General features: G+C 43.8%; 1 protein-coding gene across 2 annotated transcripts in view; it reads right to left on the bottom strand.

Moving 5' to 3' along the window:
• Window positions 1-17,749, bottom strand: part of GRHL2 (grainyhead like transcription factor 2) — a 59,740-nt gene that overhangs the window by 10,789 nt on the left and 31,202 nt on the right. The window contains exons 9-13 of one of the 2 annotated variants that reach the window (XM_084510576.1): window positions 11,047-11,205; window positions 6,002-6,089; window positions 5,776-5,915; window positions 3,555-3,586; window positions 2,266-2,360 (exon numbers count right to left, since the gene is read on the bottom strand). In XM_084510576.1, coding sequence (XP_084366702.1) covers window positions 2,266-2,360; window positions 3,555-3,586; window positions 5,776-5,915; window positions 6,002-6,089; window positions 11,047-11,205 — 514 coding nt within the window. The remainder of the gene's footprint in view (window positions 1-2,265; window positions 2,361-3,554; window positions 3,587-5,775; window positions 5,916-6,001; window positions 6,090-11,046; window positions 11,206-17,749) is intronic. The other variant, XM_084510577.1, reaches the window with a different exon arrangement.

Genomic DNA, 17,749 nt, shown 5'->3' with positions numbered 1-17,749 from the left:
AGCTGGTGCAGATTAACATACTTCACATGGTTGGGCACTTGTACCTCCCTTAGAGGCCAAGGAGATGAAAGACAAATTCAAAAAGATGCAGCTACCTGTGTGAGAATATGAACCCTGTTTGACTGGTGGTTTGCAAAGCCTTTTGGATCCCTGTTCTTGTGAAGGGAGATTATTCTTCCCCTAATACTTCTGTTTCCACTGGAGAATATTACAATTAGCTCCAGCAGCCAGAGGTGAAACTTCAGCTCTTTGGCTGGGCTTGGACCCCTCACTGGGTGCTACTTACCTGTGTTGCCCTGATAATGAGCCACCTTGGGATTATGTTGCCTGCTATGCATATTTCCTCATATCAGACCTGCTCTTTCTCAAATATTACAGCCCCACCTATACCTGCTCTCAAGTTATTGATGCTGATGTACCAAATAAATCTGGCAGAAAAAAATCTGTTACAGCTAAGCCTGGGAAAAACAGCAGAAGATTTTAATACCCGGTGACTCCTGTGGCAAAGACAGAATTGTCAAGTGGGTAGGTTCGAATGGAGCTGCGCTCCAGCAGCACAACCCCAGATGTAGGGCTCCTGATGGCAGGAAGTTCACCAGAGCAAAGGCTACGCTGGAAGAGGCTTGGCCTCCAGCCAGCACAGCCCAAGTTGCGAGAAACACTGAGCAGGAAGAGAGCATCCTCCAGCTTCTCCAGCTCCGTGCCTCTCCTGGATTTAATTATTTAGCATAGTTTTGTCACCAGTTGAAAAACATTTTTTTTCTTTCAAATCTTCCCCTCGAAATGGTTGAAATTCCTGGATGATATTAAAACAACTAACCACAGTAAAGGACAGGAATAATCAAAGCAAATCAATATCTCCCTGCAGGAAAGTCTCCAGGCTTCCAGCTGGGAAACCCAGGTGAAACTGCAGCAAAAGACAGATCTTTATGCAGCCCTTGTGGCTGTCCCCTTCTGCTTGATGGAGCTCACATTGATAATGTGAATTTGGTCAAGGCCTTGAGTCAAACAGATACGATCCTGTGGTCAGTGCTGACCTCACATTACTAATTGGAGACTTAATTAAAGGAAGAATATGTTTACATTCATTCTACAGAGATACCAATCTCCATCCTGTAGTCTTGTATGCTTCCCCTGCTTCAAGCACACCATCTGCACCAACAGAGAAAATTTAGGATTATGGAAAGTGTTCCTAACAAGCTCAAATGAGTCTTACAAGTGCTATAGATAAGAACAGCTGAGCTCACTTCTACACATTGCTGCCTTGTTGTCTCATAAACTAATGGGTGACCCTCAAAACATGTGTGAGTTTGAGTTTCATAGCTCGGTTCAACCCCTGGGTTCTCCAATAAGCTTATGTGACAGAACCTGGGAGACTGAAGGAACGGCAAATATTCTCCAGTGCCCAACCGTGGCAGTGTGGTGTTTTATCACGTATATAGCTCTGCACTGTGACTGTACACAAAGCATATTTTGTGGACAAAGCCACCACATGCTCATCGTTACCTTCACGTGAATTTGACAGCTCTGCCTAAACCACTGCTTGAATGTTACTCAAGTTAACCACTGCTTGAATGTTACTCAAGTTAACCTGCACTGAACTGGAAAACAGGAGCTGGACTTCTCTTGCAGCACATACAAAATGTGACTGTGGCAGTACTCTCTAAAGACAATAAAAAGCAGTTAAAGGAAACAAACAATTCAGCTGGGTCAGCTGCAGGATATCTCTCCATGCGTTAATTTTCTAATTGGGTAGGAAAGTTCTGAGGTTTTATTCAGGCTAATCTCAACTCTGCAGTGAGTACAAGCATGAGCTTGCCTGTGTAATGTCTCTGTATTTGACCCAGTGCATCTTGCATATTTGTTTGTGATCCCAGCCAGAACAGAAAAGAGGAGCAAAAGTTAAAAATAAACAACCACAGACTCGCTACTAGAACATTTATGAACTATGTAGCTTGGCCAAGCACCAAGAAACTTTCGAGCTTTTTTGCATTTTATACACACTTGTGTCCTAATCCCTTCTTGAGACAGTCCCCAGTTCTTTCTCGTGTTTATTTTCTGCTTTTCAGCATTCTAGCATTTTTAGCATTACTAGCATTCGCTAAAATGCCTCCTTGTACACTGGCAGGTGTGATGGTATCTTCTCCCATCTGCCCCATATTTGCACTAGCATCAAACAACTGCCTTGGTCTGAGCCAAACAAGTTCTCTGCTTGAGGGCAGAAGTCGCAGAGCATTAGTAGCAACCAACTAGAACAACTGTTACCTCTTTTCAGGCCTTCTTCTTTCATTTGTTTCAGAGGGGATGGACCAAACTCCTCCTCCACGGGCCGGAACATCCTCTTGACCAGGACACTGCCACTAGAAAACACACAACAGGGACCACGTCACGGATAAAACCGTTCCCAACAGAGAAGGGACAACAGCAGCAGTTAGGCCTCACTTTGTTCTCTGGCAAAAACTCCACTAGCTACTCAAGTAACTGCAGAAACTGCACAGATTTAGCTTTTGATGCTTATCTGAATTCTCCGAGCCTCTCAAGTTGCCTGGACTGACTGGCTGGGACAGGTGACAGGAAAATATACTCCGATGTTGCATGCTATTTGAAAAAACACCAAAGGCTCTTAACTGCTTAAATATTTAGGCATGGGAAGTCAGGGGAAAGAAGCAACTAAGAAAGGAGGTGGAGCCGTCTTTACACATTGGTTCACCTCCTCTTTTGGGTCAGAGACAGCCTCAGGAAACACTGACCACATTTCCAAAATCCAAGGCCACACAACCCAGCGAGTTTCAAAAAGTCTCATATTTTGAAGTCACTGTTAGCTGTTGGTGCTCAGCCACCGCCTACCGCAGGCCACCTTCTGCTGGCATTCATGAGCTCAGTTTGTGGGTGTTCACTTGGGATTCAAGTACCTTACAAAAGTATAGAGGTTGCACACATCACAATTAATATTGGCTGACTCTAAAGCCCATATTTTGTGACATCTCTTAACTATTTTAGGGACTTTCTGCAATTCTCCAGTGCCTCCGAAGCCAGACAGCGGGTGCTCCCATTTCCAGCCTTCCCCTCTTCCCAAGAACTCCCATTCTCTCTTTATCTCCTAAGGTACTGGGGCATTTTCTCTGCATTTCATATTTTTGTCACATACACATGTGTGCTGTGAAACAGCAGGACAAATTTCCATGCTTCATTATTCGTTTTTTTTAAGATGATTTGAGAATGCTTTTATAAAATACACTTTATTATCAAATATATTGTCCTGAACCTACGTTGAACCTTATGGCTCTTCAAACCATTTTACTTGGAAATGGAAGAAAAAAATAGTATAAAAAGAAGTCAGTTCACAGAAAGGAAAAGAAAGATACCATAAAATAAACCTTCCCACTACCAGTTCCACATATTATTCACCTACCATTAGGGATGGGAGAACATAAGGGAAAGGAGAGAGAGGGGACCAGTTTTATCTGATTTCAGGTCTTTATGCCTGAAATCAGATAAATTCTATGAGTTTGAACTGCTAACCACAAAAAATTGTGAAATAACAAATGTCTTACCCTTCTCTCTCATCATCTGTGTTATAGTAAACCTAAAATGAAAGAAAAAGAAATTATTCCCCAAACTCAGACACCTGCTTAACAGAATAACTTCAAATGGGAGAAAAGAGAAGTGGTTTGCAGTTTTTAATCTGTTAAAAATCCTTCTATAAAACACAAACATCTCTACTTCTAATTTGGATCTGGAGAAAGTGCAGCTTGGCAAAACCGCTGTTGGATATCATCTGGTGGAAATACATCAAAACATTTTGACAGGCATTGTCGTCTCCTCTGTTTTGCATCATTTTCCAATTATTTTACAATTCTCTAAATCAGATCACTCCTACCTAAATTATCCTTAATGCAATTTAAGCCACAACACTCGCAAGAGTTTTGTAGGTATTTAATACTGTCTGAAAATCTAATTACACAATCAGGACCAATATTAAACCACGGGCCTAATGGAAAAGCAATTGCTAATGGTACAGATGATATTTCTTGCACAGGCTGCAGGCAGGAGCAGAAGCCCAGATCATTGCTTCGTGTAAATCAGTTTAGCTCCCATTCGCCGGGAGCAGGCTTACAACAGCAGGAAATGTGGCTAACGGCAGCAGCAGAGGTATAAAATCACAGTCCACTGCCAAAGGCTTTACACAACAGGCAGCCAAATTCCTTTACGAGATGCCTGCGCTGCGGTTCCAAACCAACAAGCACACCAGGGCTTCAGCTGCTGAGCATGCTTGGGGTGAAGGCACTGCACTGGAGCCTGCTGGGGCAGAGAGAGAAACCCCAGACAGGTTCCCAGTGCTCGCTCTGGCAAGATGCAGCACACATCTGGCTGGCACTGGGAGCCCTGAGTTCTGAACATTACAATGAATCTAGCTCAGAGGTGTGTGTGAAGTTGAATTCTGCATTATCTGAAATTGATTTCAAGTCCGGGAGCTGAAAGCGGCTACAAAACACTGTCATAATAAACCATTCTTACATCAATTGATACACACCACAATTTTTAAAAGTTCAGGATAGCAAGAATGCTGCTACTGCAACCTGGGCAGCAGTAAAAGAGAGGGCTGAACGTTGCCTAAGAGCTAGCAAAACTGGGGTATCTCCCAGTTAATTTAGAAAATTATTTACAGGGTTACATGTACTGAGGAATGCTTCCACCTTCTCCTGTTTTGAGACGAATCCTCATTCTGATTTGAAAGCCATGAGGACAGAAGGTACCCAGCACTGATATGTGAGGGGGCGTCTTTCCAATTTGGGAGAGTAAGGCAGTGACAGCTGTGATTGCAATGTCTGCACTCTTTGTGTTTTGCTCCACCACAATCCTCCCGGCTTGAAAATAAATGACGATTCCAACTCGGTGTAATTTAATCTTCGTTACTTTAATATTTTGCAGCAAGATGCATGTAAAATTTCATCATCAACAATTCGTCTTTATAAACGCACGCAGAAAGGTCTCATTGCAGTCCCTGAGAGGCTAATAAATAACAGGCTCATATTCAAGAAATTGTCGGAGCTGACCCTATAGTTCAGCTTTGCAATTTACCACCATGCAATAAAGCAGGTCTTTAAAAAGTCAGGTCAGCAGAGACTTCCTCATACTTACTGGGGATAATGATTCCATGACTTCAACACTAAGCCAACACTGAACGTTAGCATTAGTGTGATAGATTTTTCCTTCCTATACTGTGCTGTAGAGTGCAAATGTTTTCTTCTAAAGAATTAGCAGGTCTCTAGGTAGTGCCTGCAGAAAATGGGCAGTGGAATTTGGAAGCCTACTCTTTGACTCCTTTATAGGAGGAGCTTGGTCTTTGTTTTCAGCCATCACAACGAGGGAGATCTCTTTTACCACAAGGTGGCACTTCATCTCATCAAGCCATGTAGCACATTCAAAATAAAACCCCACACAACTAAGACTCAAGTCACAAATCAACCTATTTCAAAATTCCTGACTGCTTGTTCCACTCTTTCTTACTAGCAAAAGAATGACAAAACCACAACAAACACAAAATAGTTACTAATGAAGTATAAACTCCCTCTTTTTGCACCCAGATATAAGAAAGGCATTTGTCTCTTGCAAGTCCTTTGCTAAGTGACTCACCAAGAACTGCATTTACCAAAAATGAGAGGTGAAACAAGCAGCCACCAGTAACAGTGCTTTGTTTTTGTAAAACCTGCCTCGGAGCATGTGCAGCTGGACAGCAGGTGGGCACCTGCTCACCTCATTATCATTTCCTACCTGTCCAGTTCTTTGTAGGTTTCCAAAATGAACATCTGGTATGAAGAGAACTGGCTGGGAATCCAGGTCAGTCATTGTTTTGAAGAAGGTGATATCACTCTTCTTTTGCAGAGGGACTGCACTCAGCTTCCCCTCAGCTGCTAGGAGGATCACAAAGCAGTGTGGTTATGAGAGGGGACACGTTAGGTGTGACTTAGTCCAAACCAGGGAGGCCCGTCTTACTCACAGTTATTACATGAGCTTTGGGAGGCCTGGCCTTTGCCTTTCTTCCTGTTCTGCTTCCTCTCTTCATCTCGGATTTTCCTTTCTGCTCCCTGATGGAAAAAAGACAACCACGGACATTAGCCTAAGAGGAATCACCGCGAGCACCATCCCCTGCAATGTAGCTGAAACTCCAGCTACAGGCACATCAGAAATGCCAAAACAGAGGCCGGTTATCCCATCACAGCTGAATTCCACCAGGTTGTTGGGGAATGTGCAAGGCCAGCCAGCTCCATATCAAGCATCTGTCTCCCAAACTTGTGCTGGCACACCCAGCAGCCCCCAGGGCTCGTGCCAGCAAGAGGAATAAACTCGTGTGCAGCACTGCAGCTGGCTTGGAGGAGATGGGACCGATGGTTTGAGTACTGTGTGGTCTAGGGCTGGCCTGTTGCTGTCACAGCAGGCACACAGGGCATCCTGAACCCAGCACAACGGAGGGCTCAGCCCAAATACTTCGTGTGCGTACTGACGTAAAGCACCTCCAGGATTGCTGTCCTCTTAGATCACGTCTATGTGAAGCTCTTCCCTAAACTCTCAACCACCCACCTTGTGTAGGGGCAGGATAGCTTTGTAAAGGCCTTTGAGGTGTGCCAGTGGAAGAACTCTACTCCAACAGCTTGTTTGCAGTGCAAAGGCTCGTACAGAAACATACAGGCATTTCAAACAGGGAAAAAAAGCCCTGCAGAAACTGGAAGGCAGGGCAGCACTACCCTATTAGGCCCTAGGAACTCCTGGGAAGTTGCAGGCTTCTGTTATGTAAATACACTCTCAATAAGTTTAGAAAATAAAAGTTGTTATTGACATAAAAAGCAGCAACACCTCCTTTGAAGTACTCCTAATTTACTTTATAAATATGAATACAGTCATCTTGTGAAGTGTATTAAAGATCCATATGCTCCCAGACAGTCAGCATGCAAAATTAGAGATCTTTTGCAAATTAAAATTAGAAGTTTCTCTAAAAGAAAGTGGAGGGAGGGGAGAGGGGGGGAGCCAAAAATATTCACTCAGGAAGGAAAAATTCACACCACAGCCAATGAACAAAGCTTGAAAAGAAGGCAAGAAAAGATTTGCTCCCGGCTGTGATCTATCAATGGCTTTCCAGAGGCTGGAAGAGGTGGAGTAAGAGACACCTTTTAAAAAATATGAGGGTATCTAACAGAAACATTGCCTTCAGATCCAGGCTCCAGCCAGTGCTCACAGACCTCAGCCACAGGCGTTTCATCAGCTCCAAGAGATTCAGAGCTGTGCCCTTATCAATATTGTTTTTGAGGGTTCCTGTTCTTTGACAAAGGGAAGAACACGTCCTCCTGCCCGTGTCCTGAGGAAGGCTGACCACAGCCCTGTGCCTTTTGGTTTCACAGCTCTGACTGCAAAGATTTTCTTTGATGGTCTCTGTAACTACGCCCCCAAGGAAGCTTGACAGCTCTGTCTGCACCCACTTGAGCCACGGCACCCAAGCCCTGAGAACACCAACAATTTAAAGCAGGCTGGAGATGAAGCCATCATAACACCCCCATCACCACTACGAAGCTCACGTGTGCACCTCCTTCTAGATGAAGGCCAAAGTGTTCCCCGTGGGGTAAGACAGGCCCACAGACTTCATCCTCCTTCCCTCTGTAGCTGCAGACTTACAGGTAACTAGAATTGCACTGTGCCTTCTAACAATCCAGTTACTCTACCGCTGTCCAAACTGGAGACAAGATGGCAGGCACTGCATGTACTCAGAACAACGTGTACTTCGGAGCAAGGAAAACAGGATTGATTTATTTTATTTTGGAACAATATTATGGTATTTGGCCAGACAAATGCTTCTGCTTCTTTTTAGCAAGGCTAATCGCACAGAGAAAATCAGAATGTCTCTGAATTCCCAGTTCCTTCACACACGGTGGCTAAAGCATCTCGCAGTACATAAATATAAATAGGCCTGGTGGCAAGTTTCCCTGACAACCTCCTTAAAGAATAAAAATTATATTCCCTTATCATAATGTAGCATCAGAGATCTGCACATGACAAAAAGATAGCAAGGGCAGAGAGAATTGGCACTGAGAAAACAAGATGTGCACTCTAACAGCTGCTTGGAAGACTGTCTACAGGAAAATAAACATGGACAAAAGACTGGAGAATGAATGGGGAGCAAACAAACGATTACAACCTTCGCAGCCCTTATCTCCATACATTTATGTTACATAAAGCACACGTTGGATCCGAGTCTGTGTTGCTCCCTAGTTTATATGTAATAGAATACTAAAATTCAGTAAGTGCTCAAGTAATTACTAAGATATACGTAGTATGTGCCCCTTAGCTAAATGCAGCTTTATTTCTTCAGAGATTCTCCTTCCACAACGTGTGTGCTGTGTTTCAGCTAAAGGACGTAATTTATCAGCAAATGGTTTTCTTAAAAACTAGCCACGTTTACCTGTGAATTAACTAGGTTAATGTATAAACACATCTACTGGTCCTAAAGAGGCACCATGGCTGCAGACAGACCATTTGTAAGAACACTAACAGGAACAGAAACATTTTCTCTTCCACGTTTCAAACTCAGATACATTTCAGCACTTAGGTGGGAGGAATTTACTGTGTAGTTCCCCTAACCCAGATAATTGTAATAAATTAGGCAGTTTTCTCATCAGCTTCTCTTTATGGTTGTCAGATGGGGGCTTAACGATGCAATTCATCCTTCTAAAATGTATAAAATGATTATATGTTCGCTGCTTTTTAAAATGGCCCCGTAATACTTTTCTTTTTTTTTAATTAATCATGACAAAGAGCTGGGCAAAAACTGTCTTGGCTTCACCGCCTTTAGCAAACAGGCAGTAAATCCTGTCATTGTCACTAGAGGGCGAGGAACAGTCTTGGAGAAGAAACAGAGCCCGGGACCCTCCATTAGCAGCACCACATCAACCGGGGCCAGGAGTTATTTTGGTGTCTTGGAGAAGATGACCACATCCAGCCCCACCACCTACCTCCTGCCGAGTGCAATGTGGGGACGGTTTCTGCACGGCTCCTGTGCAGACAGAAGCACAACTGCCATGCTGAGCTGGTAATTGAGCTTTGATTCTCCAATCTTTTATTTACTTACAAAAGCACAGGGAGTAAGTGACGTCAGTACACATACACCAGCACCAAGTGAGGGCTGAATCAGGCCTCAGCCTCTCCAAGTGCCAATGAGCACCAATTGTCGGTGAATTGACCTAGATACTTTTCATTCATTTTCATTCCTTTAATTCATCTTCAGCCCTGCATTAAGTTAAAAAGCTGTGTGTGTGTGCACGCATGTATACGTTTCTATTACACAGACACATATCCCATTATCAATACCCTGGAGCCCTCCAGTTCCCGCTCTCAATATAGTTTTGATATGCAGAACGCTTTAACTACCCCTGTGATCTCTTCTACTTTGAGACAGTTTTGATTAAAAGTCTTAGCATTCATTTCCTGCTTCCTCGTCTGGATGTTTGAAGTACCAATTAAGCCAACAGATGCAATGAACATGTATTATTCAAAATCTCCACCAGTTGTGGCTACAGGTCACCCTTGATGAGTTTGTGTTCTGAATTTCCTTCCTTTTTTTTTCTCTTTTAATAATTCAAATTTTTCTAATTGCTTTTCAAAAACAGGTAGATGAAAATGACTTGTTACTTTGATATTTATGGAGCTTTTAACATCCACCTGTAGCCTCAAATCTCTAAATATTTGACATTCAAAGTTACAATTAAAAGCGTAGCACTTTGACTGCAAGAAGACCTTGGTGCATACATTTCCATTCATTACTTTCAAAGTTTTTGCTCCAGTAATACAACTGACTGATTAGCCCTCAAGATCTTGTTGTCAAGACAGCAACAAGGGAACTGACTGAAAAAGGGGAAGGAGCAACAGCACAGAGACCAGGAACAGTTGAACTCTTGCCCTTTCCATTAAAAAGTTAATGCTGCGTCTTGCCTGGGGCATGGCCTTTTGCCTTTCTGTTCCCATCGGTAAGATGGGAAGACTAATTTAGATAAATTTTCAAGTCACTTAAATAGATGCAGGCTCCTGAATCCCTGAACCTTGACTAGAATCCAGGCACCAACCTTCCCCTGGAAGATCTTTCCCAGCAGGGATAAAGTCCATTGGTTGCCAGGTGTTAAACACAAATGAAGCACGGTGATGCTACGCATCTAAGAATCATCACAGAGAGAACATTTCTGAGCAACTGTTTCTACCTGGTGATCTATACAGCTGCCCATGACATTGTCGGACTCATTAAAGCAGGCTCTATGCTTTGATGATGAAAATTACAGCCCAATCTTACTGATTCCCACAAAGGAGTGAGGAAAACCATTGCAAGTAAGAAAATTATGCAAAAGAAGTAGTGAGCAAAAATCAAAAGTTACTGAATCACAAAATGGGAATGCTTAACATATTTTTGCAGTTGCCTTTCAATAAGAAAGCCCCAGCAACACCTAAGTTTTACTGACGCTCCCAAAATAACTGTAATCAAACAGAAAAGAAACCATTAAGCTGTATCATTGGGACATGTTTTGTTTTGTTTTGTTTTCTAGTGTATAGTAAAAGACAGATTAGCAGGCTTTTAAGGAAAGGTGCCTTTTGCCATCAGAGACCTCTCCACAAAGTTTGTGTGTTACCTATCCTGGCTGTTAGAGACAGAAGGGATAAAACCATCAGACTGGCACTTGCATGAACCTATGGTTAACTTTCCAAGCAGAGATCTTTACCTTCGTGCATTCTGTGACTATTTTGATGTTCCTGTACCATGAGCTACACCATGCTGTCCTTACACAGTCCAACTACGTTGCTCACAAGCCAAGGAATAAGGGCCAAAGAGGCTGCAAAGCAGTAAAATAATTGCGTGATAACCTGCCAGGTTTATAATACAGCTGGATCAAATTCTACTGTGCAACTTATAAATTCTTTGAGGAAAAAGTCATTAGGTCTAAATACAGCAATAATAATAAACTGTCAAACAAGGTGTCTCCTCTGTCCCTGATAATCGTGCTTTCCACTTACCTTATCACAAAAAACCTTGATCTGGCAGTAGGCTCGGTGGATGGGTTTATTGCTGCGGTTGTTGTAGCTGTACGTATCTATCTGGATCATCAAAGGAAGCCCCTTCACTCCTTTTTGCGAGGAGAAGTCTGTGCTTAAGCAATTCACGGTGATGAAAATCTATGTGACAGAGAGATGACTTTAAAAATGTGGTGCAAACAACTATTAAACTTCGGGAAACACATGACAACAAACAGGGAAATAAAAGCAGATGTCTCCCCAAAATATTTTAATTCAGCCAGTTATCTCCATTCTGACAACTCACACATTTATTCTCCACTTCTCTCCTAAGTCCAGCAAAGATGCTTCCATGCTGGGAAGAAGGCCAGCCTTTTAAGGTGTGTATCAATGCTTTAGTTCAGATCAGGAGATCGCATTTGAGGTGAATCACCTGATTATCCCAACTTACCAGGCTTTGGCTCACACCACAGAGCCAGAACACATAAGCTGGATTCTTTCTGGCGGAGTCAGAGCAGATGTGTCCCAGGAGCACACCTCACATGCTCCAGCTGCTAACAGTTGCTCAGGCCGTGGGAACTGACTGAAGATAATCTCAGATAAAACCTCCAAAACGTGTCTCACGTGGATGTAAGGTCTTTAGCCCTGACTTGTTCCACCCTACAAACCTGCTCCGTACGTTTGTGCTGTTTGTTAACACAGACATAGCCAGATAACCTTGCGTTGTCCTTTCCAGCCATCTTTTGGTCTGGCTTGTTCTTCTGACATCTCATTACTCAAATTCAGTGCGGCCAAGCAAAAGTCTTACCCCTTTTTTCACAAATTCTCTTTGCACTGTCATCAGCAGCACTTCATCCTCCAACCTATCAACAGACATCCCTGACCATCACTCTAAGGGTCCTTCCCTGTCTCTCTTCATTTTCCAAAGTGCGTCTCACCCTACCTGTCAAACAGGGAAGAAATTTCTCAAATATTTCTAAAGCTTCTGCCCACCGTTACCACGCCCTCAGTTCCTGGCAACCCCTGCTCATCTTTTCTTCAGAAACCTGTCTCATGCTTTCCTTCTACACACACTAATGCCTGTAGAAAATCAGTAGTCACCTCCTGTTTTCTACCCACCATCCATACTATGGGACGAGGACGTGTTCCTACAGCACCTGGCAGAAGGGTCTCTTGCCACCAAGTTCATTTGGGTGCAAAGAAAGCTGTTACCTTGATCTGAATTATCACTAGGATCTTTTCAGTCAGGACAGTGTTTGTGAAAGATGAGATGATGCTGTACTAAAAATGCAGTTGCTTTTCGCAGCGAGGATACGTGTTTTACATAGGACTTTTTGCCAGTTGTGTATTAAGCTGCGTCTACTTTTCACTTTTCCTTGGTTTAGAAAACAAAACTCACACAGAAATAAAACAAGCACTGTGAACTAAGAAAAAGGACATAAAAAAACACCCATGTGTATTGCCTGAGCCCTGCTGCGGCAGGATGAGCACAGTAAGGCTGAGCTCTGCAGGGACTCCCAAACACGGCCGATGCACACCTCGCTGATGCACATCTCACGGGGCAGATCTGAGACCCTCGGGCCCCTGGGATCTGGGAAGATTCAGGAATGAAAAAAGCCCTCCCCCTCAATCCACACACAGGGCTAAAACCCAACACAAGTGAATAGAGCGCAAACACCCCTCAGAGAAAGGCGAGCTGGGAATAAAGGTCTGCGGTGCGGCTGGTAGGGGGATACTTTACCCTAATGGCAGAAGTTACTTTGCAGTCAGGGTTTTTTTTTTTTAACGATGGAGCCAGAGCAGCTTGTTTGCCTGACCGAGCTAATGGCACCTCCGCATTTCTGCTCCTGATTGTATCGCAGAGCTGCATTTACAAATGAAATGGTTGAACTTTAACTGCAGGGAGAGGAGGAAGGCGGGGAAGGGCCCTAGGTGAAACTCTGATTTTGAAACCGATAGTGCTATTTCTGTTTCAAATTACAACTCGGTCTCCTCTGGATCCAAAGGTAAGCATGGATCGGGGTGCACATGCCTTTGAAATATGATGGCCTGGGTTTTTGTTCGCCTCAAGACTCCTTCACGGTGTCAGCGCAGTGCTTTCAAGTGTGTGTGAACACAGAGCGGTGGAATGAGGCCTGGCACAAAGCAACCCGGGCTCGCTGTACCTTAGCCCATCCTTCTGCACAGGGATTTTCCAACTGTATGTTAAAACATGAGAGGGGATGGCTAGGCTCTGCATCGCCCCAGCAGTCTGTTTTTAACTTAAGAAGTTTAATAAAAAGACTTTGTCCCACCTTCTCCGACCACATCCTCCGTGTTTCAGCTCTTCCACTGCCTCCAGACACACGGAGCACAGTAGGAGTGACTGGGGAAGGCAGACTTTCTGGTTTCAGGAGTCCCCGTACAGTAATAACAGATTACTCAGCATGAATAATAGATTGATGCTGTGAGACTCAATATCCTCGTCCTGACACCGCGATACATCAGGATCTCTCTGAGGAGCAATGACTGTAGATTCATGCGTCTGAAGTGTACGATCTTGCCTGTCATATTTGTGCCTCACGGAGAGACGGATGGATTCAAATTAATACAAATCATTTTTGTGGGGAAGAATTTTCCCCCTCCGCTACCTTCTACTAGCCCTCCTTCGAAGCACAGCGCTGACTGGATTTGGAGAAGGAGGGGGAGGGCAGGGCGCAGAGGGAAGGAGATGAGGGCATGACTTGTGTTACTTGAGTTGCCTTTAAGGTTTTTTGCTCAAGATTTGCACCGGGGACCCAGGGGACACGTGTCTATGGCCCTGCCCTGCCCAGAAGCAGCCACTATGCCCGCTGCCTGCCCTGCACAGCCTACACCACCCTCCCTCCCTGTGTGCAGGCCCTCGGTGCCACAGGCAGCAAAGCAGCCTCACGGGACCTGAGGAAACACAAATCCCACCTGGCCTTGCTGGGAAGACACACAGGATTAAGAGCCTTCTTCCTCTGGCCTCTTGTACAGCAGGGCTACGTGGCTAGAAAACGTAAGAGTTAAGTAAAACTGACAGTAGCAGGAGTAGAAATCACTGTGTTGTTTGTTTTTTTTTTCCCCAGGGCCCCGTCTACACTTGACTTAGAACTATTTTAATGGTTGTGACTACGGCTGTACCTGAATTCATTTACAAACATTTCTTTTTTTTTTTTTTCCTGCACAAACTGGATTTCAGCACCGTTTTGCTATCAGGAACAAGTCGGGGTTGTCATTACAACGATGTCTTTTTTTTACAATGTCAGCATATCTCAGATTAGAGCAATTAATGACAGAGCTCCACCCATCCAGTCTCTAGCTCGGGCATGCCACTGGCAAAGAAAAACTCATTTGGAGAAACATTCAGTGCCTGAGAAAGTTTCAGCAGTGGCCTAAGATAAGGACAACGCTTCTGGTTGTTACGGAGCACGTCTGGAGGAAGCACCCTCTCTTTCGGGGAAGGCGCTCCTCCACGGTGTAGCTGTTATTATGTGAATTGCTGCCTGTTTGTTAAACACGGCAGCATAATTAGCGAGGTACAAGACAGAAACACAGTAACCTGCCTAAAGAGAGAGCAAGGCTCCGAAATGCATTTCCCCTTTTATCACTGAATCCAGCCAGCACGACTCCTGCTGCGGTCTCTCAGCTTATGCACTTTAAAGGTCTCCAGTTATGAAACCTCTAATGTAAGCCTTTTATTACTATTTACATTTCTGGCTCCCATCGACTCGGAGAGAGCCATGGGCAAAAGGGAGGGAAGAGTGTGTTAGAATCAGAAACTTAAGGCAATTTTTCTACTGAATGCTGGCAATACACAGAAACTGTGCTTGGGTGACCGGGCTTTCCAAAATCCTAATAGCCCTGTTTTAAAAGGGTTCGTCCCTCCAGCCTGTAGCAACAAAGAGTTAAATGACTTGTCTCTTTAATAACTCATCTCAATCCCATCATTCCTCCCATGCACAAAAAGTGTGGCTTTATAGTTTCTCCTGCCAGCCGTTACCTTATAAATCCCATACAAAGGTAAGACCTTTGTTTTATTTCAATACAAATGTCTCTAGCAAATGTTTACATTACTCTTTTGAAGCTTCCTCAACCCACACCACACCCCAGCAACTACATAAAAATGCCATTTGCCTTGAATCCCAGATGCATACTTACTGAACCATTTGTATACCCTGAAATTTCACCATTATTTGCTATCACTGCTTAACTCTTCTCTAATATATAGAGATGTTTGCACGTGTGCATATCTATATATATAAAAGACATATATGCACGTATACACACAGATACGGCTTATTAAGGCAGCTGCCAAGTATAATACTACATAATTGCTGGCACTAATTCCCCAAAATAAAGTGCTTTTCCTCCAACCTTTAAATTTTGAGAGTAGAGAAAATATTAATTTCCTCCCTAATGAAATGAAATTTGATGCAACTAAAGAAGGAAATGAATAATTAAGAACAAAATAACGCTTGTACTGTTCAAAACTCATCCTACATATCCCTAACCAACGTTAAAGAAATACGGATTGTCACAATTCAAATCACTGCTAGAGACTGTGCTGTTTTATCAGCTTCATTTTACAACTGTGCCCACTGGAATCACAGCTCGCTTTGGCCCACGATGTCTAAGAACCTAATCCTGCAAATCACTCACTCATTGAAAACACAGCTTATTACTGCATGCTCAATGCCAAAACTCATTAAATAACTGGAAAGGTTCCCAGGGGCTTCAGCGTGCTTTGGATTAAAGATCTACATTTCAGTTAAATATAGTAGGACAATGATTGCACGCAAGTATACACAACAACTGCACGGCACACAACTACTGTACACACCAAAAACCATGTGCCAGCACCCACATGAATAGCTTATCTGCCAACGTGCCTCTTTGCTGCATGTCCAAGTTGCATGGCTTTGCAGAAATCAGTCATTTCTTGCTATCACTGATAGGTATTTTGGTCTGCTTCAAGGTGACAGTTTTCTTCACCGAATGGTTCACTGAAGTCACAACTCAGAATTAAGGCTGAAAAGCACTGCCCATAAAAAACAGACAAATAAACCTTGTTTCCTTGTAACCTTGTTTCAAAGGTTACATCATCCTACCCATTTCAAATTAGCAAAGTATTAATCATAGAGAAGGCATATCTCAAAGAGGTGCTATGATTTATTACAAAAATATCCTCATTTCACCAGGAGTTATTTTGCTTCTTAATTACCTTCCTTGCAAACTCAATTCTGCCAGCAATAAGCAGGCAGAGGTATGTCTATCAAAAAAAAGAAGCTCTCTATTCAAAAGCCTCCACTAAAACTTTGTCAGGCAGCCAGATACTGCAGCAAAATCTTCAGTAGGGCAGCAGCAAGGCAACCAGCTTCCATTTAGCGTATCATAAAAAGACTTTAAAAAGATGGTTGAAAAGTCAGCCAGTTCTTGTTAATTGTTATTTGTTTCCTCACCTTACTTTAAAGAATTCTTTTAAAAATACCAAACGTGGTATTCGGGTTCAACCAAAGGGAACCAACAAATCACCGTGCCCATAAATGCTGCGTATTTATATATAGAAGTAAATAGGGGAGTGAATTGAAGATGGACCATACAAGAAGTGTTCTGCACTTCCTACCACTGCTTCCTTACTGCTCGGTGTTTTTGTCTCACGAGTTTGATGTGGCTGTAGACCCTTCCTTTCCCAGTACCCCAGATCTGAACCATAAGCCCCAGGGTAACCTATAGGTCAGAGCCCCACCAGATGAACGTGTCATCCTACAGAAAGGTCTCCGCTCCCCCAAAAGGGCCCAACTCTGCTCTCCTGGAAGACAAAGGGAACTGTTGTCACCAACTTCTGGTACACCTGAGGAAATAAAGTGACTTGTGTGCTGTTTCCCCTAGTCCCCAAACAGCAAAGGAGGTATTATTGCACAGTTCAACCAGCGCTGTACAAGATCTCCTCTTTCCTTCCAGCTCCTTTCAGAAGACGAGGGCACAAGGAGCTGGAGGCAACACCCCGGTTCCCCCCATGGTCCCGAGGCGACAGAGACACCTCTGTCTGTAGACTTTGAACACTCATTTCCTTCACACGAGATCCAACTGGGATGGTGCCTTAGGAAACTTCAGCAGAACGACTGCTAACGGGTGGCTTCTGGGTGTCGCGCTCGGGCTGTCGTACCCCCATCCTGCAGGGCTCCCAGGAGGAAGGAATGGCTCGGCTCGAGTGTGGGAGGAGAAAAAAATCTGGATTCGAATCAAGTGCCCTCCAGGTGGAGCATGCAAGTGAGAAATCCGATGCTGGAGATAAGTCTTCCTGGATGCAGGATTTAGTCTCCCGAGAGAGACGGGGATATTTGGTTAGGTGAGCTCTGGTTCTCCTCTTTGATTTTTAAAGATCGCTCCCCTGTGCAGTTCCAAGGTCTGGTCTGTTGGTTTTTTGTTGTTTTTGTTTTTTTTAATTTCTTCCCGGGCCAATAGAGCGCTTCATCACATAAAGTCTCAGAGGCCCTGGCAAGAACTGCTCTGTGCCGCTTTTGTCTGACTCGGATGAGAAAGGTCTTTGTGCCTGTGAGGTTAGTTTTAATCTTGAAATTGTGGTGAAAAGGGAAAACAACACTGAGCAGAAACAATGGGGCCAGTTTAAAGATCGTTGCTCAAAATGCTTAAGAAAGGAGAGTCTGTAATTAGGGCTGGAAAATCTTCATCTCTCCCGGAT

This window comes from Aythya ferina (genome assembly GCF_964211825.1).
Source record: "Aythya ferina genome assembly, chromosome: 2".
Classification (NCBI taxonomy): domain Eukaryota; kingdom Metazoa; phylum Chordata; class Aves; order Anseriformes; family Anatidae; genus Aythya; species Aythya ferina.
The sequence above is the reverse complement of the archived record's forward strand: the minus strand, read 5'-3'. Positions and strand labels throughout refer to the sequence as shown.